General features: G+C 39.1%; 1 protein-coding gene and 1 pseudogene across 3 annotated transcripts in view; one reads left to right on the top strand and one right to left on the bottom strand.

Annotated features, from left to right (window-relative positions):
* The window catches only part of MTHFD1 (methylenetetrahydrofolate dehydrogenase, cyclohydrolase and formyltetrahydrofolate synthetase 1), a 58,261-nt gene extending 53,015 nt beyond the window's left edge, over positions 1-5,246 (bottom strand). The window contains exon 1 of one of the 3 annotated variants that reach the window (XR_016392191.1): positions 4,952-5,246. Coding sequence is in view for 1 of the 3 variants with exons in the window: in XM_022570387.2 (XP_022426095.1) it covers positions 4,952-4,992 (41 nt within the window). In the remaining 2 variants the exon portion in view is untranslated. Of the gene's footprint in view, positions 1-339; positions 436-4,951 lie in introns of those variants that run through there. The other 2 variants (XM_022570387.2, XM_089907816.1) reach the window with 2 other exon arrangements.
* A 2,148-nt stretch (positions 5,247-7,394) lies between these two features.
* Positions 7,395-22,077, top strand: part of LOC111173310 (uncharacterized) — a 50,838-nt pseudogene continuing 36,155 nt past the window's right edge.

Here is a 22,077-nt window from a genome sequence, read left to right as displayed (position 1 = left end):
CCTTCTCTCAGTGGCCTGACAAGTGGCAAACCATCTGTCTCTTCAGTCTTTCTAAAAGACTTAATCAAGAAAAATGCCACCCATGGAGGGAGCAGGCTCAACTATAGCAAACAAACAGAAGGAAAGGTCAAACAAATCATACAACACTTAGTAGGCCCCACTCTGAAAAGCACACGTATATAAGAATTGTGGTTTCTGGTCTAAAAGCCAAATCAGGGCAGTTCTTCTGACACTATTTTCCACCACTGCCTTTGTTATAATCTCTTTAGGAGGTCCTCCCTTAAGCCAGGGTAGGCTCTCACCACCATCAGTGCTCTTTTCCTCAGCCCTTCTACTCACCTTCAGCTTCTCGGAGGCCATCACTGCTGACCCCAAAGCAGTCATTTAATAACTGGTGAGGTCAAGGGTCCATGGCACAGGCTGTGTTTTTGGTCAGGAACCCTCTTACATTGGCAGGCTCACGGCCCCGCCTCCTTCAAATCTTCGCCCAGAAGTTCCTTTCAAAATGAGTATGAGCTTAATTCCCATATTCAAAATTATAACCCCCATGCCTCAGAAATCTGTCCCTTTTCCCTGCTCTGGTTTTCTCTTTGGCATTTCTCACTACCTTACATTCTGTTTTACCAATTTTACCATCTGTCTCTACGTATCAGGACAAGAGACTCCACGAGGGTAGGGATGTGGGCTGTTTTGTTGACTGTTATAGTCTCGTGGCTTTGAAGAGTGCCCGGCATATAGGAGGCACACAGATATTTATTAAGTGAATAAATATCCAAAAATAGATATTTGTCCCTAACCCTCAGATCTCCCCCAATTTTCGAATTCAGGCTATAACCTTGGAACTCCCCTAAGGAAGAAATGGAAGTGTTCCTTCCAAAGGGACACAAGTGGCAACTAGATCCAGGTTTCCCATAGGCAGAGAAGGAATCTGGAATGATGAATTTTGTCCAGTCCTGGCTACCAGAAAGATATAAAGGGAGAATAAATAAAAGTAGAGAAAAGTCAGGGATGGCCTTCTCAGCAGAATGGGAAGCACGGCAAGAGGAAGACTGCTATAAAGAAAAAAAAATTAGTTTATGAAATTCCTTTTAGCAAAAGTAGTAAGTGCCTGACAAAGTAAGAAGCACCATGTACTGGGTTAAGACCTTGGTTCTAATTGAGCCTCTGCCATTAACCAACCAAGTAACCTTTGGCCAAATCACATCACTCTTCTTGCCTCAACTATTTCCTCAGCTTGCAGGATAGGATGGGCAGTGAACTAGATTTTAGAGAAATTCTGACTGTGGAATTCTTGACTTGCCCCATCCTTCCTCCCTCAAGGAAGAAATTTTACAATTCATATACTACATCAGACAAGAAACTGCCCCGGGAGCTTGAAGGCTTGCAAATTGGTCCCCAGAGAGGCCCAACAGTGGTGGCAAACAAGGAAGCTGACCTGCAAATCTGGGGAATGAGGGACCCTTCCCTTTGACTCCAGGATCCCTGGCTGCAATGCAAGAAGTTCACTTACCTTTCCTCTCAAGAGTGTCCCTGGCCTAGTAAAAGAGGAAGGTAGGGACACCCTGCCCAGACCTTCTACCTGCAGCCCAACCTGCTCAAGTTCTAAGAACCACCTTCTTGTTCAGGATTCCCCCAGGGCCATGGCCAAGGCTCAGCTGCCTGCTGCAGCCTCAGCATGGGGAGCTGAGGGACTGCACTACTTCATCAACCAAGCAGGCTGTCCCCCGTTCCAGAGCTCCTCTTCTCTGAGGAATTGTGAGCTCTACCTGCTCCTGGAGTCAAGCTCTCCATGAAGGTCAAGGTGCCAAGCTGTGGCAGCATCTGAAAGAGCCATTTTATAAGCACATTAAAGAAATATCTTCAGTAAGCACAAAATCCTTAGTCTTAGTGCTTGTTTATGAATTGTGTTAGTAGGAACTAGTATCAATTAGTTCAATTGATTGCTCAACCACGGGGCACTGTAAAAGGTTAGCTATATTACTTCTGAGCCAACAAGGGAGAGGAACAGTACCTGGAACAGTCATTTCCGGAGAATGCTTTCAGTACCTGCCACCAAATCACTGCCCTATTCCTCCTCATTGATGAAACTTGGACTTAAGCATTAAGGCTTTAGGGACTTCCCTGGTGGCACAGTGGTTGAGACTCCGTGGCCCCAATGCAGGAGGCCTGGGTTCAATCCCTGATCCGGGAACTAGATGCCACATGCATGCCGCAACTAAGTTCGCATGCCACAGCTGAGGAGCCCGTGTGCCGCAACTAAGACCCAGCGCAACCAAGTAAATAAAAAAATAATATTAAAAAAAAAAAGAGTTAAGGCTTTAGATAAATGGTTCTCAACCTTCAAGATGCATTAGAATCAAACAATGGGCTTTTAAAAGATTTTTAAAATATTGAGTCCAGTGGCTTATTGCTAGAAATTCCAATTAAATCAGCCTGTGTGGTACCAAGCATTGAAGCTTCCTATGAATATAATTTAGTAAAACTACCTTGGAAAAGATTGGCAATTTCTACTTATATAAAACTGCTCCTATATGTGTCCTATTACTCCACAATTCTACTCTTAGGGATGTAACCAACAGAAAGGTATATATTATATGTTCCATGAAAAGACATATGAAAGAATGCTCATAGCACTATTCATAATCACCCAAAACTAGAAACCAAAATGTCCATGGATAAGCAAATAGTGGCATATTCACATAGAATACAAAACAGCCATGAGAGTAAATGAACTACAACTACCTGCAACATGAAATAATTTAAGAAACACAACATTGACTGAAAGAAGCCAGACACAGAAGACTTTATACTGTATGATGTCATTTACATAAAGTTCAAAACCAGGCAATACTAATCCGCAGTGTTGGAAGTCAGGATAGTGATTACCTTTGTTGGGGATGGTGATGGGATGGGAGTGAGAGAGGGGCTTCTGGAATGCCAACAATGTCATTTCTTACTGGGTGCTACTCAAGTTCAGTAATGAAAAACTCATTGAGCTCTACACTGACGACAGTTGCACTTTTCTGTATGTATTCATATGTAAATAAAAAGAAATATCAAAAACAAAAAGCTCCCAAGGTGATTTTAATCTGTAGCTAATGTTGAGAACCATTGAAATAGATCTCAAGGCCAGACTTCCCTGGTGGTCCAGTGGCTAAGACTCCACGTTCCCAATGCAGGGGACCTGGGTTCGATCCCTGGTCAGGCAACTAGATCCCACATGCTGCAACTAAAGATCCTGCATGCCACAACGAAGACCCTGCAGGTGGCAATGAAGATCCTGGAGCAGCCAAATAAATAAATAAATATTAAAAAAAAAACAAACGGAATGAATCTTAAGCAACTATCACTGTCAAAGAGATAATGAATCAATCATCTCTGTATACATTAACTAATTACTAATCGTTAACAGCTAACTTGTACTGAACACTTATTATGTACCAGGAACAATTTTAAATGCTCTTCAGTTAGGAACTCATTTAATTCTCCTAACAATTCAATGGCCTAGATATTATCTTTATTTTACATTTGAGAAAATTTTGGCACAGAGGATAGCTAATTTGCTTAATGCCACAAAACTAGTAAGGAGCGAAAGAAGGTTTCTAGGTGTTTTGGATATAGACACAAATAAGACAATGCATGTATTTGCCCTTATGGAGCTTACAAGTATATTTAACTTGCTCTCCACTCAGCCAAAACATATCCAGTAAGCACCTATTCTCAGTAGCCTGCCAAGAAGCAAACCTAAACTACCTCTTCACAACCAGTCTTTCTAAAAAGACGATTTTACCAAGAAAAGCCACTGATTAAGGGACTGGGTTTGAAATATAAGCAAACAAAAAACGAAGGTCAAGCACAAACAATGCAGTTTAGCAAACCACATGCAGAAAAGCACTCAGATGTACGTATTGTGATTTCTAATGTAAACGTTTGGGGTTCCTCCTCACCAATGTGAAAGATTCACCACCATCTAACTTACATCTCACCTTCTTTGTCCACCATCTCTAGCTTCCAGGAAACTCAAGGTGGGTTTCACTGCCAATGACTCTATAATTCACTCAAAAACCTCTGCTCACAAAATTAGGGCTTCATGGGGCAATTATTGTTGCCAGCTACAGTTGTTACCAAATAACTGGTGAGGTCCAAGGTCCCAAGAGCAACCTCCAGGTGGATCACACAAAATATATCCTTTCCCCTTCTACTTTCATCTTTCCCCACCAGTCACCTCCCAGACAAAAAACAGCCAGGTGTTACTCCCAGGGAATTAACTCTGGCAATCATATACACTAGCGAAATATTCAGACTTCCCATAGGGTAGAAATGGCAGAGGTCAAAAGGAATAGAAAATACTGTCAGGACTCAAGAGCCAAACCAGAAAGTAAATCTAGGACCACGACACAGGAGATAGCTGTTAGAGGGGCATGAAATTGACGGAAAAAGAAAACGTTTAGTGGGTTCCACTTAGCAAATGATGACTCTGGTGCAGTGGGTAAAGCTATGGTCTGGAAGGAGACTCTCTGCCACTTATCAGACTTGTAACCTTGTTACCTCACTAATCTCAGTCTCCGCACCTCCAAATTACAGGGCAAGGGAATTAACTGGATTTCTGAGTTCTGACTGGGATGCTGCAGGCAACCCAAACTACTCTCTCGTCTGGCAGCTGCACTTCTGGGAGCACAGTCGTCGGGGTGAGTAAGAGGACTTGTCCCAGAAGCGTAGGAGCCAGCTGGCACAGCCACCAGGCCCCTTTCTTTGGTTGTAGGGAACCGGCCTTCAGGTGTGAAGGGCTCAGGACAATGTCCCCCCTCTCCACCCGGCTGGCCAGACTCTTAGGCTACAAGTCTCCCTCCCGCAAAAAAAAAAAAAAAAAGGGTCCTTAGGGACCTGCACACCCTGCTCACAGCCCTTGCCGGCAGCCCAACACGCCCTAACAACAATGACAGGTCCTTACGCAGAGATGACCTTCCCGTTCAGGATTTCCGCCGGCGCCATGACCCCTGTATAAGTTCGCAGCCCACAATGGACACCGACAAAATCGAGGCTCGACTCGCTCCGCTGCGGCGCGCGATTGCCCAACACACGCGCTTAGCGACTGCCCAGGCCGACCCTGCTACTGCGCGTGCGCCCCCCTGGTCATGGATGCGCGCGTGCGCGGTCCAGACGGACGTAGGCCCCTTAGCGAAAAGCCGAGGAGTAGAGGGTCTGAAATGCCACGGGAAGATGAGGGAACTCTGTGGAAGACTGGATGGAGGAAATAATTGGCTGGTGGAAGGACCCTTGCGAGAATGCGCCATCGTGTGGGCAGGGAAGCAGCTGAAGAGGGAATCACCCCCGATTCCAGCCTTTAGGTGGCGGGGCAGTGGGCGGAGCCAAGGGGCGGTCTCGCGGGAGACCAGTTTGGCGGGCGCCGGAGGCCTGCGTGGGCTGAGGGGGCGGGGCTTCTACTGGAGTGTTGTGCTCCGGCTCCCGCGTGGGGAGCTTAGGTGGGCCCCGGGCTGGCCGGCAGGGGGTAGGCCTGCGGAGTGTGGGGCGGCGTCCGGCGTTCTCGCTCCCCGGCTCCGTCAGACTGGTGTCGGGACCCCCACCCCAAAACTGAATCGGACAGTCTGGGTGGCGCCTCTGTTTTAAAAATCTCCTCAGGTGAAGCTGATACTCCGCCATGGTTGAAACCCAGCCCGCTGTTTCAGGCTAGTGCAGCTGGAGCTCCGCGTGGCTCCCTCAGGGTGTGGATAACCCCAAGTTAGCCAGTACGGGGAGGGTCGTCAGCTTTGCGAGTCTAGATTTTGCCAGATTCCCCCACGCAGATCTGGGGTTGGAGAAAGGACGCGGGCCTTACATAAACAGGATGCCTAGTGACTGACAGGGGCAAACACTCCTCCCTCTTGGAAGGCAGCCGGGGTGTTTGCGAGGACTGGGCCTGCAAGTTTCTGATTGGTTCCAGGACCGACACACAGATACTAAAATCCTCAAATGCTGAAGTCCGTTATAAACAATGGCGTATTTTTTACATACAACCTAAGCACATACTCCCGTGCATACTCCTGAGATTACTCTAGATAGGTAATCTCTAGATGACTGATGCAAGGTAAATGCTATATAAATAGGTGCTGGTATGCTGCAAATTCAAGTTTTGCTTTTTGTAACTTTCTGGAACTTTTTTTTTTAAACTTTTATTTATTTATTTTTTTATCTTTTTGCGGTACGCGGGCCTCTCACTGTTGTGGCCTCTCCCGTTGCGGAGCACAGGCTGCGGACGCGCAGGCTCAGCGGCCATGGCTCACGGGCACAGCCGCTCCGCGGCATGTGGGATCTTCCCAGACCAGGGCACGAACCCGTGTCCCCTGCATCGGCAGGCGGACTCTCAACCACTGCGCCACCAGGGAAGCCCCTGGAACTTTTTTTTAAAAAATAATTTTTGACCCAGGATTGGGTGAATCTGAGGATGTGGAACCCAAAAATACTGAGGGCCAACTGTATAATAACTTTAAAATGTTAAGGACTTCTGAATACATACCGTCACATTATGTTATACCTGGACAACTGAAATTAAGACGAAAATTGAAGCAGATGTTCCTGGAAAATTACAGGTAGTGAAACTTTTGTGATTGTAATACTAAATAGATATTGACTACAGCTTCTTGTTTGCTGAGGAAGATGACAGAAACCCCGATTTACAGATGGAGAAATAGACTTTGAAGGATAACTTAGTCAAAGATACATAGCTGTGCCTAAAATTAGGACCAAAACTGGATGCTTCACATATGTTGCCTTTGCACCGTAACGGCCTGGTTTTCAACTATAATATCCCTATGTGACCTGTACAATTCATTCATTCATTCACTGAGCAGATAGTTATTGAGGAGCTACTGTGTCAACAACACAAGACACTGCTCTAGGTGCTAGACATACCACGGTGAACCAATAAAGTTGCCCCCCCCCACATCAGCTAATGATCAATTAAAGAAATATGTACTCTAATTTTAGATATTGAGACGTAGCATTTTTTTAAAATAGGCAAGCTAAGAGGATAGGGAATGGTGGTGGGAGGCAGGAGAGTGCTGTTTTAGAAGTGTGCTAAGAGAGGCTTCTCTGGGGAATCTGACTTGAGCAGAAACCTCCATAAAGAGAGGAAGGTAGGGTGTAAGAAAAAAAAAAAGCAAGGGATTGGTTTGAGCAACTGGTAGATGGAGTTGCCATTACAGAGATGAACTAAGTTTTTAAATGTTTTTAGATGCCTCTTAGACATCCAGATGTCTTAGTGATATTCATATAAACGAGAGATATGATAGTTAAATCCATGAGATTGGATGAGCGCCCAGGAAGAGAATGAGTGTAGGTAGAGAGAGGACCTAGGGCTGATGCCTATGACACTTCAATGTTTAGAATTCAAAGAGATGAGGAGGAACCAGGAAGGAAGATTGAAGAGTCCAGCGTGTTATGAGAAAAAACTCTGAGAGCATGCAGACTTAGATGACAAGTGAAGAAGAGTCTCACAGGAGTAAGAGGTAACTAATTTTGCCAAGTATATTGCACATTGGTCAAATAAGATAAAGACTGAGAACCGATCGTTTCACAGAGAATAGAAAGATAAAATATTTTTATTCAAATCCTGTTAATGGTAATTGCTTGAAAAACTGTGTATCCTTTCTGCAGAAGTTCCATTTTTACAAAAATTTTGAGGGTTATTTGATAATATCTATCAAAACTTTAATGTGTGCTTTCTTTGATCTTGTAATTCCACTTCTACGAATTCATCCTATAGTAATAATTACACGTATATACAAACATATATGTATAAAAGTGTTCCTCACAGCATCAATTTACATAGTAAAAAACAATAAAATCTCCATCAGGGTGGATGAAGTTGTTAAAGGAACAATGGATATGGTCTTCCCTGGTGGCGCGGTGGTTGAGAGTCTGCCTGCTGATGCAGGGGACACAGGTTCGTGCCCCGGTCTGGGAAGATCCCACATGCCGCGGAGCGGCTGGGCCCGTGAGCCATGGCCGATGAGCCTGCGCGTCCGGAGCCTGTGCTCCGCAACGGGAGAGGCCACAACAGTGAAAGGCCCGCGTACCACCAAAAAAAAAGGAACAATGGATATATACTATAGATGCACTGTAAGACAACTTTCACAAATTGTTAAAAGATCAAGGCAGGTTATCCAGTAAAATGTATAATAAAATTTAAATGGATATTATAAAATGTATAATATCCAGTAAAAATATAATGTTAATATATTCAAACCAGACCTTCTTTGATTACATTATCAAAAACTGCCCCCTCACTTACCTCCTTGTTACTATACATTAGCTTATTTTACTCACAGCACTGAACACTATCTAAAATGATTTTATTTATTTATATACTTGTTTACTATCTTTTTCTTTTTCCACCAGAATTTCAGCTTTATAAGAAATTTCCTGTCTTGTTCATAGTTATGTTTCTGCTGCTTGGGGATGTAATTTTTAAAATCTAGTTTTAGAGGGAAAAAACGGATATTTCTTATTTTCCTTGTTTAGTTATTAAACTATTACTATCATTCCTATTAATGCTAATTTTATCCCTGCCTCATTTTTATATGTAAATAAAGATGGGGGACAGTCGTTCTCAACCCTAAAGTCACACTAGAATTACCTGTGTAGATTTTTAAAAATATTTGTGCTTAGGCTCTCCACTGCAGACCAATTAAGTCAGAACTTGGGGTAGTGTCAGAGTATCAGTATTTTCTTTTTTTTTTTTCTTTTTTTGGCTGCGTTGGGTCTTCGTTGCTGCATGCAGGCTTTCTCTAGTTGTGGCAAGCGGGGGCTACTCTTCGTTGCAGTGAGCGCGCTTCTCATTGCGGTGGCTTCTCTCGTTGTGGAGCACGTGCTCTAGGCATGTGGGCTTCAGTAGTTGCGGCACATGGGCTTAGTAGTTGTGGCTCACGGACTCTAGAGCGCAGGCTCAGTAGTTGTGGCGCACGAGCTTAGTTGCTCCGCTGCATGTGGGATCTTCCCGGACCAGGGATCGAACCCGTAGTCCCCTGCATTGGCAGGCGGATTCTCAACCACTGCGCCACCAGGGAAGCCCAGTATCAGTATTTTTTGAAGTTATCTTTGAGATTCTAATGGGTGGTCAGGGTTGAGAACCACTAGATTAGATGATATTTGAAGTATAATTCTAGTGATTCTGGTATCAAGAATACATAATAGGGACATAATTTCTAAGAATTAGAATACCAGTTTTTCAGACAAATCATCTTTTGCTTTAGGAATTGTAGATGGAATCATCATTTTTCTCCTACTTTCAAAATACTTCTTTCTTGATAAGGTGTAGGTATTGAAGTACAAAAATTTGACCTACTCCAAGAATTTCACAAAAGAAAACTCCAAAATATAAGTTTTACCTTTGCTGGAATGTTTACTTTCAGTGGGATCACTTTCCTAAGAGTTGTTAAGTTCGCTCATGCTTGATGAAGCCAATTTATGTTTTCACTTCATTAATTAGGGAAATAAAGACCCACAGGCCTTACTTTATCACTTTAGGAGGTCTCTTTGCCCTTCCCTGGACCTCTGTGATGCGTTCACCTAGCAACAGCTCCTTTGATGTGCAAACATTCTTTTGGTAAATAGTGCAGGGCAGCCACTCATACTGGACAATTCAGGTTTCTTCTAGAATTGACCTTGGATTTGAAATTTTCTCTTGTGCCTGATATGGTAAAAATTTATGGTTTTTACTTTCCACTAAATGAAGCATAGCATACTGTATCTTTCTAATGTGAGTATTGATGAATCTTATGACTGTGTAAAAAATAGTTATGTACAAACCTAAATTTAACTGAATAATTGTGTCATATTGCCGTATTTTATTTTTTACTTCAGACTCCTATTATATTTTTATTGTATTTCTATAAGGTAAGTTTGGAAGAACAGTACTATCACCTATATAAGTTAACTTTGTATATAAGGGTGGTTTTTTTGAAAGAACTGTTGGGTTCTTTAGTTGTTCAATCTGTAGTTTTTGTTCCTCGTATGCCATGATAGAGATAAACCAGAAATAGATTCTGCTCTTAATGTACCTTTAATTTAGTAGGAGACGTAAGATTTTTACATAATACAATATATATATATTTTTAATAAATTTATTTATTTTTGGCTGCGTTGGTACTTCGTTGCTGGGCATGGGCTTTCTCTAGTTGCAGTGAGTGGGGGCTACTCTTCGCTGCGGTGTGCAGGCTTCTCACTGCGGTGGCCTCTCCTGTTGCGGAGCACGGGCTCTAGGCACACGGGCTCCAGCAGCTGTGGCGCACGGGCTCAGTAGTTGTGGTGCATGGGCTTAGTTGCTCCGCAGCATGCAGGATACTCCTGGACCAGGGCTTGAATCTGTGTCCCCTGCATTGGCAGGCGGACTCTCAACCACTGGGCCACCAGGGAAGTCCCCATGATACAATATTGAATGAGATAACAATCAAAGGAAAAGTATAGATCATATACTGTAAGAGTCAGGAGGAGAGAGAGATTACCCTCACCTTGTGTGAACCAAGGAAGGAGGTGGTACTTGAGATACTGCAGGATCAGTTCATGCTTCTGGGGATATATTTTGGCCCACATAGTAGCTTTTTTCTTAGAGGCAATATGAGTGAAACTAATAAGTTGTTTTTAATAGAGCATAAGATTCACAAAATGGTAAGGAAATAAAAATAAAAGCAGAGGATAGGATTCTTAAGAAAACCTTTGTCTCCAGTATGATTCTTGTGCCAGGACTGAGGAGCAGTTCATTCTCCCTTTTCAATTCACCAAAATTTTAGTTGTTCTTTTAAGTCTCTTCTCTGGTTCTTAGAAAAGGAATTGATATAGTAATGATTTTAAGTATCAAATAATTAAAATGGGGACGAGACTAAAGTTTCATTAAAGATAATTGTTCTTTAGTAAGTGTCTTCAGTATCAATAAATCTAAATCCACTGGGGTGGTGAGAGATGAGGGTGTTAGGGCAGCTGCTATTACAAGTCTATGTGAAAGTACTACTGGACCATCCTGTACCTTTTTTTTGTTTTGCGGTACGCGGGCCTCTCACTGTTGGGGCCTCTCCCGTTGCGGAGCACAGGCTCCGGACGCGCAGGCTCAGCGGCCATGGCTCACGGGCCTAGCCGCTCTGCGGCATGTGGGATCTTCCCAGACCGGGGCACGAACCCATGTCCCCTGCATCGGCAGGCGGACTCGCAACCACTGCGCCACCAGGGTAGCCCTTTCTTCCTTTTCAGAGATAACTTCTGAACTAAGTGTATAGCCTTTATGTCCATGTTTTTAGATATATGTGAATGCTTCTTATGTTGTTTTGGGGATTTAAAAAATTACATAAATGATATTCTACTAGACATAACTTTCTACCTTGCTATTTGCACTCAATCTTATGTTTTTGAGAGTAGTTCTTTTTGATTCACATAAATTTAGTCTGGGCATGTTAACTGCTGCATAGAATTCCATTACAAATTATAGTAATATATCAGTTTTTACACATTTTAGTTTTTTCTTATATAAACAAGCTAAGTGAGTATTCTTGTACAGCATGTCTCCTTGTTCATATCTTCTAAACTATGAAATAAGAAAAGTTTTCAAGCTGTATTTGAAAGAACTTGACTACAAAATTAATTGCTGGTTGAATATTTCTTATTTTTATAAATTAAAAACCTAATTGAACATAGTATTACTTTTTTCTTTTTATTATTGGTGTTTGAAATCTTAGTGATATTGTGGTGTACTAAAAATAAGACATTTAGCACATTTTAATCAATTTGCCCTTTTGTTTTAGATCTCAGGTACACAGTCAAGTTAATCATGCTTAGTTCATGGTACAGTATCATCTTTCTGTGCAAGACCCCTCTCACTTTATTTTTTCTCCATCTCCGTTTCTATCTCATCTCAGTCTAATATGTTTGACATATGTCTTTGGATATATATGCATCTTAAAAAATATGTAGTTTTGTTTTGTGAATGGATTTTTTTAAAACATAGAATAAAAGAATATAGAAAAAATAGAATAAAAAAATAGAAAAGAACTGTAAAATGTATACACACAGATTAGGTAATAAAAGAAATACCTATGAACCCATCACCTAGTTTCATAAAACACTGCCAGTACCTTAGAACCTTCCTGTGTGCCCCTTACTAACTGAATCCCTTTACTCCCACCTAAACTTAAAAATAGTGGATATTTGAGTTTTGTGTCTATCATTTCCTTGCTTCTCTTCCTAGTCTTATCACTCATATATGTATCCCTAATAAATATTAATTTTATCTGTTTTAAAAGTTTGTTTAACGGAATTATACTGCTTTTGTGTTTTTGTTACTTCTTTTACTTCATGAGATTTCTGTTGATCTATGTACAATTATTCAATAATTATTCTATTGTACAAATATACCATAAGTTACTTATCCATTAAACTCTTATTTAACATGTGGGTTGTTTTCAGTTTTTTGCTTTTTTGAATAACATTGTTAATCTTTGCTTTTAACTGGAAAGTTTAGTCCATTTGCATTTATTGATATTACTGGTTATTTGGGTGTATTTCTATCATCATATGTGTAATCTATTTGTCCCATTATTTTTGTTTCCTCTTCCCTCCTTCTTTCGTACCAGAAACTGATTGTTTTTGTTTTGTTGTGTTGCATTTTTTCCTTTTTTTCATTCTATTTTTTCCTTTTCTACTAGTTTATAAGTTATATGCTGTATGACTATGGTTTAACTAGTTATATTAGCTGTTTTAACATATATACTTAGCAAAGTTAACTGAAATCTGTATGGTTACTCTTGAGAAATATGAATATTTTATAGTGCTTTAAACTGTTTTTCTCCTCTCAGTGTGTATGCTTTTTTTTTTTGTCCTGCATTGGTTCTATTCCTTATTTTCAATCCCATAAATCACACTTTTTAAATTAATTAACACTTATGTAAATATACCCACATAATATTTACTGTTTGTTCTTTTTTTTTACTAGTCTTTCTTGTATCTCAGACTTTGTGAGTTCATTTTCTTTCTATGTGAAATGCATCCTTTAGAATTCTCTTAAGTGAGGACCTATTGGTGGTAAATTCAATTTTTGTTTGTTTAAAATATCTTTATTTTACTCTTAATCTTAAAACATAATTAAGTATAAAATTCTGGTTGGCAGTTACCTTATATCCTTGATTTGAAGAAATACTACTATTTTATCCACTATTTTGAAATTCAAAAGTATGTTTTCAGCTAACCTATGCATATATGAATTAGCATCAACTTTAAGCTGCAGCCCAGTTGCAGAGATGTGAACATTTGTGCATCTTAGACTCAGTAAAAGATGATATATTTTTCTTAGTACATTACAGATATCATTTTGCTGTTTCTCAGCCTCTGTTACTATTGAGAAGTCACTCACCAGTCTAACTGCTATTTCTTTGTAATTATCTGTCCTTTCTATTATCTGCTTTTTAGATCTTTCTTTATGTTCTACAGTTTCATTATGAGCGTGGAGGTAAAGAAATTTTTTTAGTCACTTTTCTTGGGATTTGCTAGACCACTTAGATTGGAATCTTTCAACAATTCTGTAAAATTATCAAAACATTATTTCTTCACATAGTGTCTCTTCCCCCTTCTCTAGTATGTAGCCTTCTTGGACTCCAAATAGACGTATGATAGGCCTTCTCATTTCAATCTCTCTGCCTTTAAACTCTCTTTCACCATTTATTTTTTTTCCTATATGCTTGATCATTTCCTTCATATTTGAGTTCACTCATTCCTCAGCTATGTCTAAGTTGCTTTTTAATGTGTCCATTCAGTTTTCAAATTAAAACGATTACACTTTTTATTTCTAAGAGTCTTATTTGGTTGTTTTTCCAACATGTTTTCCAATATGTTAATTCTTTGTGGTCTCTTGTGACTTAATCACATTTTCAAAAGTTCTCTATTTTTTTAAATATTTAAACATAGTTATTTTGTATTCTCTTATGCAGGCCTATGTTCCTAGTATCTTGGTAAGCATAAAATTCGAAAACTTGATAACTTTAGAAAAATGTATTTTGTTCCTTTAATACATTAAGCACCATGTGATATATTTATACTTTTTAGAGATTTAGATTAACACATTTTTCTTGGCTTCATTTGAATCATATAAACTTTGTTCTTAACCAGTTATGCTAATTAAAATTTAGAACATTATACACTCTTTTGACAATAGGAGGAGATATTGCAATACAGGTAAATCTCCCTAATTTTTACCCTCAGTAAGGTGTGAAAGAAGCACAAAATTGATGTTGATTTACTGAAATCAGATTTTTTTTAAAAATCAATTTGTATAATGATAGAAGCATAGGAATTGATTTGTAATCAAAAATAAAACAAATACTGGTAAATCTTTCATCAGTGACCTTATAAGAGTTCAAGTTTCTGTAAAGGTTTTACTAGATGTGAATTAAAATTTCCCCAGACATTTTATATGTGTTTTCTTGATTCCTACACTCTCAGAAATTATGTTTATTAGATGTGCTGCATTTACTTATCACTGGTGTGGTAAATTGTCAGGTAAGAATTTTTAGAAAAATGTAAAGTTGCCTTTTAGGTTAACATGTTACTTGCTACTTTCTTGAGACCTATTTCATTTGTTAGGATAGCACCTCAAAATCAATATTTTAAAGTTGTATTTTATTTAGAGTTACTTACTTGAGTTTGTGTGGGCTAAAACATTGCGGTTTTTGATCTATAGTTACATGTTTAATTAATTAATTTGAAATTTCTTTTTGTAGGCTTGTTTTGATCCACCTCTTGAAGTGGTTCCCACCAGGAACCCAATCACGTGCAACAAAAGGGCAGCTGACCCAGTCCATCCTGACCTTGCTGGTTTGTTGGTGAAATACAAGAATCTTTTAGCTGAGGTATATGGATTACCTGAAAATAAAACACCATGGGAAATTATATCCTCTGTAGGGAGAGAAACATTCTGATAAAAAGCTCAAAGTATTATCTGAACTCAGTTTTGCTGTTTTCTCAATATTGAAGCCGCTTATCACCGAGGAGCACTAATGTAGACCCAAATCTGTCTTTTGCCAGAGAAGTCCCTTTGAATATGGTATAATATGTAGTGCCGCTTTTGAGTTAGTGCTGAATGCTGTAGTATTAGAACATTGCTTAGGAGCTGCCATGCTCAAAATGTATATAATAATAATAGTTACATGTATTAAGCATTTTTCAATGGAAAGGGTGAGTTCCCACTTTCCAATATAGCACCAAATGGCAAATACCCACTGCTCTTATTAAATACTTAATGAAACATCTGAGTAATATCAACAGATGAAAAAGAAACCACATTTGTAGGAAATGCCTTGACACCCTGTGATGAACTAGAGAGTGCCTATAGGAATTCTTTAGTTGAACTCAAGCACCCTTAAACATTTGTTGCAAGAGATAGGTAACCAAGTTTGGAATCCCAAAGGCCATTGTCATTGTTAAAGGTAACATGATGTGGCTGCTTACGTCTGTATTGCCTCTATGGTTACCTTTAAGTAAAATGTTCTAAATGCTTTTAGTGGGACATTGACCACCCTTTTGAATAAGTAGCTATCTATGGTGTCTGTATTGGTTTGCTTGGCCTGCCAGAATAAAGTGCCATGGACTGGGTGGCTTAAATAACAGAAATTTATTTTTTCACAGTTCTGGAGGCTAGAAGTCCAACGTAAGGTGTCAGCAGGGCTAGTTTCTTCTTTTTAATGTTTTCCCCAGCTTTATTGCCATATAACTGACATAACATTGTGTAAATTTAAGATGTACAATGTGGTGATTTGATATACACACGTATTGCAAAATATTACCACAATAAGGTTGGTTAATACGTCCATCACCTCACATAATTACCTTTTTTTTTTTTTCATGATGAGACAGTTGGTTTCTTCTGAGGCCTATCTCCTTGGCTTGTAGATGGTCATCTGTTCTCTGTGTCTTCTCTTGGTCACTGTGTCCAAATTTCTTCCTCTCATTAAGAACATCAGTCATGTTGAATTAGGGCTCACCCTAAAGATCTCATTTTAACATAGTTACTTCTTTAAACACCCTATCCTCAAATACAGTCACATTCTGGGGTACTAGAGGTTAGGACTTCAACATATGAATTTTGAGGGGACACACTCAGCCCATAAGAGTGGCTTTATTCCTTGAGACCTCTTTTCTGCTCAGGACCTCATTAAAGTTCTTTTCTGCTATCTTATCTATCAATAGCCTGACTCCAGGTTTCATGTAGATAGATAGATAGTTAGGTAATTTCTTTCAATTTTTTATGCTAACATTTTCCCTCTTTTAGCATAGAGAGGTGAATAGAAATTAAATTTAAACATAATTTACATAGATACAATAAATCTTATGACACTTTGGAGACATTTCTTAGTTTTTTCTTTCAGGAAAAAAATGTGATGCAAATCCCTGAAAATTGTAGCAGTTTTACTATGGGTAGCATTGTTCTTCTTCTCCACAGAATAACTTACTACTAATAATTCTGAAGTTTGGGATTTTTGATAATTTGGATTTGGATTCAATTAGGGTTTATGTCTATGCCTAATTCATAAAAAAACTTTTAAACCAAATTGTCAAAAAAGACAGGTTTTAAACCTTGTTTAAAGAAAATATGTAAGCTATTTTCAAGAATTTCCAAGTACTTTTTAAAAGCAATTTTCTACATGTACATAAAGCATTTGGTACCTATACATATTTTTCATCTATTTTGTCAAAACAGATATCTAAAAGGCTCTACAAGGTCTCATTTTGACTTGATTTTAGATACTATATACATTAAAAAGTATTCCATAGCTCATATTGACGTTTTCTGAATTTAATAAAAATTAGTGACAGTTTAACTGTGTCAAACTTATTAAAAAAAAAAAAGTCTAGTGATTTCAGTAGAGTACCTTCAGCATGAGTCATCTTTCCCTTTTCCAATAACCTATTATTTAATCCTACAGGAACACAATTGTCTTGATGAGACAGTTTTTCTCTTCACTGCGTACATTTAAATCTTTTGTTATAATTAACTTTATCTCTTTGTGGGACATACAAAAATAATTATCATGTGTTTCTGTCCAATAATGGAGAAACAGGTGCAAGAGAGCTATATTTAGGAAAAGCCAGGTATAGAAGGGGTAAATATTAAAGTATTCAGTTGGTGATTGTGTTGTCTAGTTTAGGCAATATGATATTTAGCTAAAACTCTTGCATAGTGCTAGGTGGGCTGCTGTAGTAGTAAAAGTTAAACAGGGAATTCCCTGGTGGTCCAGTGGTTAGGACTTGGCACTTCCACTGAAGGGGGCCCGGGTTCGATCCCTAATTGGGGAACTAAGATCCCACAAGCCATGAGGCACGGCCAAGAAAAAATTAAAAAAAAAAAAAAAAAGTTAAACAACTTGTAAAAAAAATTACTGATAATATGTATAATAAGGTCTAGTATCTTAAATTGAAGATAAATTTAATGTGTTTTGCCAGTATTTTAAATTTGATATTCATGGAAACTTTTATTTGTGAGGGCAATATGACAGTGTTTTTTGCAGATAAGGTGTTTTCTTCCCTTAGTGTAGTAAAAAGGCAAACAGTAGAAAGCTGGTAGATGCAGCCAGCTCTGGAGGGGAGAATGGAGGCAATATAAATTTTGCAGCTAAAGAAAAATATATGAGAACCAGTTATTATTAATTTTAATTGAAATTTTTTTGAGATAATTGTAGATTCATTTGCAGTTTTAAGAAATAATACAGAGAGATCCACTGTAGATTTTGCAAAGTTTCTCCCAAATTTTTCAAAACTATGGTATAATGTAACAGCCTAAATATTGACATTGATACAATACAATCCACCAATATTATTCAGGTTCCCCCAGTTTTACTTGTACTCATTTGTGTGTTTGTGTGTATCAAGTTCTAAACAGTCAATCAAAATATTGAACAGTTCGTTTTAACAGCACAAAGATCCTTCCCATTGCCATTTGATATCCACACCCACTTACTTCCCATCCCCAAATCCTGGTAACCACTAATCTCTTCTCCATTTCTAAAATGTTGTCATTTCAAGAATGTTATATACTGAAAAAAAGAAAGTCATATACTAAAAAAGCTAAACATAGAGTTATCATATGACCCAACAATACCACTCCTGGGTATATAGACAAGAGAATTAGAAATATATTCACATAAAAACTTGTAAATGAATGTTCACTGTAGCATTTTTTTTGTAGCATTTTTCATAAAGCCAAAAAGTGGACACAACCCAAATATCCATCAGCTGATGAGTAGATATGCAATATGTGGTATATCCATATAGTAGAATGTTATTTAGCCATAAAAAGGAATGAAGTCCTGATTCATGCTCCAACATGGTTGAACCTTGAAAACATTATGCTAAATGAAAAGAAGCCAATCACAAGAGGCAACATATTGTACAATTCCATTTATATAAAATGTACAGAATAGACAAATCCATAGAAACAGAACAGATTAGTGGTTGCCAGGAGCTAGGAGGAGGGGGGAATGGGGAGTGACTACTAACAGGTATGGGGTTTCTTTAGGGGATAATGAAAATGTTCTGGAATTAGATCATGGTGATGGTTGCACAACTGCAAATATACTAAAAACTGAATTGTACACTTTAAAGGGTGAATTTTATGGTATGTGGATTATATCTCAATTTAAAAAGTAAAAAATTGTTCAATATGGCTGCACAAGTCTATGAATATACTAAAAACCACTCAACTGTATACTTTAAATGGATGAACCCATGAATTATATCCTAATAAAGCTGCTTTTGTGTGTGTGTGTGGTACGCGGGCCTCTCACTGTTGTGGCCTCTCCCCTTGCGGAGCACAGGCTCCGGATGAGCAGGCTCAGCGGCCATGGTTCACGGGCCTAGCCGCTCCGCGGCATGTGGGATCTTCCCGGTTCGGGGCACGAACCCTTGTCCCCTGCATTGGCAGGCGGACTCTCAACTACTGCGCCACCAGGGAAGCCCCAATAAAGCTGTTTTTAAAATGTTATACAAAAGAATCATGCATATGTTACCGTTTGAGATTGGCTTTTTCATTCAGCATAATTTCCTGGAGATTTCTTCAAGCCCTTGTATCAATAGTTTGGTCCTTTTTATTGCTGAGATTGTGGTATGTATATACCACAGTTTGTTTAACCATTCACTTGTTGACTTGTTGGTTTTTTAGCTATCACATATAAAATTGCTATGAACATGCATGTACAGGTTTTTGTGTGAACATAATTTTTCATTTCTCTGGGATAAGTGCCCCAAAATACAATAGCTGGGTCATATGGTATTTGCATATTTAGTTTTAAAAGCAACTGCCAAACTATTTTCCAGAGTAGCTGGACCATTTTATCCTCCTACCAGCAACGTATGAGTGATCTGGTTTCTCTGCATCCTCACCGGTGTTTGGTGTTGTCATTATTTTGTATTTTAGATATTTTAATATATGTGTAGTGGTATCAAATTGTGGCTTTAATTTGCATATCCTTAATGGCTGGTGATGTTGAACCTATTTTTGTAAACTATTTATTTGTTTATTTAGGCTGGGCCGGGTCTTAGCTGTGACATGTGGGATCTTTTTTTTTTAGTTGCATCATGAGGGCTTCTTAGTTGCGGCATGCGTGTGGGATCTAGTTCCCCGACCAGGGATCGAAACCAGGCCCCCTGCATTGGGAGCACAGGGTCTCACCCACTGGACCACGAGGGAAGTCCCTGAACCTATTTTTATGTGCTTATCTGCTATCCACATATCCTTTCCGGTAAAGTTTCTGTTCAAGACTTTTGCCCATTTTTAAATCAGATTGTTTTCTGAGAGTCTAGAGTCCTTTATATATTCTAGACATAAGTCTTTTGTTGACAATTTTTATCAACAAGCTGTATCTGAGTTTGGGGGTTACCTAAATTTAGCTAAGTTCTGAATATATTTCTGGTTCATTATGTCCAAATCCAACATCAAACTATTCAAAAATTTGGATTCTTTAATGTAAAAGATAACAGGCATACCACTTTTATTATGTTTCACTTTATTGCACTTCGCTGATATTGTGTTTTTCACAAATTGAAGGTCTGTGGCAGCCCTGCTTTGAGAAAGTCTATTGGCACTATTTTTCCAACAGCATCTGCTCACTTCATGCCTCTGTGTCACATTTTGGTAGCTTTCACAATATTTCAGACTTTTTCATTATTATATTTGTTGTGGTGATCAGTGATCTTTGATGTTACTAATGTAATTGTTTTGGGGACCACAAACTGTGCCCATATAAGATAGCGAGCTTAATTGATAAATGTTGTGAGTTCTGACTACTCCACCTACTGCCATTCCCCATCTCTCTCCCTCTCCTCAGGCCTCCCTATTCCCTGAGACACAACAATATTAAAATTAGGCCAATTTATAACTCGACAATGACCTCTAAGTGTTAAAGTGGAAGAATGAGTTGCGCATCTCTTGCTTTAAATCAAAAGCTAGGAATGATTAAGCTTAGTGAGGAAGGCATATCAAGAGCTGAGATAGGCTGAAAGCTAGGCCTTTTGCCCCAAACTGTTAGCTAAGTTGTGAAAGCAAAGGAAAAGTTCTTGAAAGAAATTAAAAGTGCTACTCCAGTGAACACACGAGTGATAAGAAAGTGAAACAGCCTTATTGCTGATATGGAGAAAAGTTCTTGTGATCTGGATAGAGATCAAACCAGCCACAGCATTCCCTTAAGCCAAAGGCTAATCCAGAGCAAAGCCCTAACTCTCTTCAATTCTAGGAAGGCTGAGAGAGGTGAGGAAGCTGCAGAAAAAAGTTTTGAGGCTAGCAGAGGTTGGGTCATGAGGTTTGAGGGAAAAGTTGTTTCCATAACATAAAAGGTGAAGCAGCAAATGCTGATGTAGAAGCTGCAGCAAGTTATCCAGAAGAACTAGCTAAGATCAAGATGAAGGTGGCCACACTAACCAACAAATTTTCAATGCAGCCTCCTATTGGAAGAAGATGCCATCTAGGACTTTCATAGCTAGAAAGAAGTCAATGCCTGGCTTCAGAGCTTCCAAGGACAGGCTGACTCTCTTGTTAGAGGCTAATGCAGCTGGTGACTTTCAGCTGAAGCCAGTGATCATTTACCATTCCCCAAGTCCTAGAGCCCTTGAGCATTATGCCAAATCTGTTTTGCCTGTGCTCTGTAAATTGAACAACAAAGCCTGGATGACAGCCCATTTGTTTACAACATGGTTTACTGAGTATTTTAAACTTGTTGTTGAGGCCTACTGCTCAGAAAAAAAGATTTCTTTCAAAATATTACTGCTTTTGGTCACCCAAGAGCTCTGATGGAGATATACAATGAGGTTAATGTTATTTTCATGCCTGCTAATACAACATCCATTCTGAAGCCCATGGATCAGGTAGTAATTTCAACATTTTTAAAAAAGATTTTATTTATTTTGGCTGCTCCGGGTCCTAGTTGCAACACACGGGATCTTTTAGTTGCAGCATGTGGACTTCTTAGTTGCATCATGTGGACTCTTGGTTGTGGCATGCATGCGGGATCTAGTTCCCTGACCAGGGATAGAACATGGGTCCCCCACGTTGGGAGTGCTGAGTCTTACCTACTGGACCACCAGGGAAGTCCCTAATTTCGACTTTCAAGTCTTATTATTTATGAAATACATTTCATAAGGCTATTGTTGCCATAGTGATTCCTCTGATGCATCTGGGCAAAGGAAATTGAAAAACTTCCGAAAAGGATTCATCATTCTAGATGCCATTAAGAACATTTGTAATTCATGGAAAGAGTTCAAAATATCAATGTTAACAGAAACTTGTAAGAAGTTGATTCTAACCCTCATGGATGGCTTTGAGGGGTTCAAGACTTCAGTGGAGGAAGTCCCTGCAGATGTGGTGGAAATAGCAAGAGAACTAGAATTAGAAGTGGAGCCTGAAGATGTGACTGAATTGCTGCTATCTCATGATAAAACTTGAACAGATGAGGAGTTGCTTCTTATGGATGAGCAAATAAAGTGGTTTCTTGAGATAGAATCTACTCCTGGTGAAGATGCTATGAAGATGGTTGAAAGGACAGCAAAGGACTTAGA

This window comes from Delphinapterus leucas, chromosome 2, assembly GCF_059928025.1.
Source record: "Delphinapterus leucas isolate spDelLeu-1000000601 "Yukka" chromosome 2, BTC_Dleu_Yukka2, whole genome shotgun sequence".
NCBI lineage: Eukaryota > Metazoa > Chordata > Mammalia > Artiodactyla > Monodontidae > Delphinapterus > Delphinapterus leucas.
The sequence above is the reverse complement of the archived record's forward strand: the minus strand, read 5'-3'. Positions and strand labels throughout refer to the sequence as shown.